The sequence below is a fragment of the Myotis davidii genome, unplaced genomic scaffold (genome assembly GCF_000327345.1).
Source record: "Myotis davidii unplaced genomic scaffold, ASM32734v1 scaffold43, whole genome shotgun sequence".
Classification (NCBI taxonomy): Eukaryota; Metazoa; Chordata; class Mammalia; order Chiroptera; family Vespertilionidae; genus Myotis; species Myotis davidii.
This window is the reverse complement of record NW_006294590.1, coordinates 244,489-245,085: the sequence shown is the minus strand read 5'-3', so window position 1 is coordinate 245,085 and position 597 is coordinate 244,489. Positions and strand designations below refer to the sequence as shown.

Below are 597 nucleotides of genomic sequence, written 5' to 3'. Positions count from 1 at the left end.
GCTCACCGATGCCCTCGGCAAAGTTGGGGTAGAACTCGTCGGTGAAGAGCGGCTCGGGCAGCTCGCGGAAGTAGAGCTTCAGGGTCCCCGCGATGGCGTTGACGTCCATCTCGCTCATCATCACGGACACGTCCTTGTTGTCTGGACAGAGCACAGGGGAGGTGCTACCCCACGTCCTGCCGCAGTCTGCTCCCGGGCCCGGCTGCTTGCCTGCGGGGCGCCTCTCCCCTCAGCCGCGCACCCCACTCCTTCCCAGCCTCCTCCCCACACGGCCCGCTGGGCGGGGGGCAGCGGGGGAAGGAGGAAGGAATCGGGGGGCTCGATCCTGAACCAACGCCCAGCTGCGGTGCCTTTTTTTTGTTGTTAAGCCTCATTTTCCACGGACTTTTAGAGAGAGTGGGAGGGAGGGGGAGAGACAGAGAAACATGGATGTGAGAGAGACACATCGATGGGCTGCCTCCCTGCACGTGCCCTGACCAGGGCCAGGGATCGAGCTGGCAACCCGGGCCTATGCCCTTGATGGGAATCAAACCCGGGACCCTCCAGTCCACAGGCCGATGCTCTATCCGCTGAGCCACACCAGCCAGGGCTGGAAGT

The 597-nt window shown here is 63.8% G+C and overlaps 1 protein-coding gene across 1 annotated transcript in view; it reads right to left on the bottom strand.

Annotated features, from left to right (window-relative positions):
* BCR (breakpoint cluster region) overlaps positions 1-597 on the bottom strand; it is an 84,644-nt gene that overhangs the window by 2,525 nt on the left and 81,522 nt on the right. The window contains 1 exon segment of the mRNA XM_015567213.1: positions 7-141. Coding sequence (XP_015422699.1) covers positions 7-141 — 135 coding nt within the window.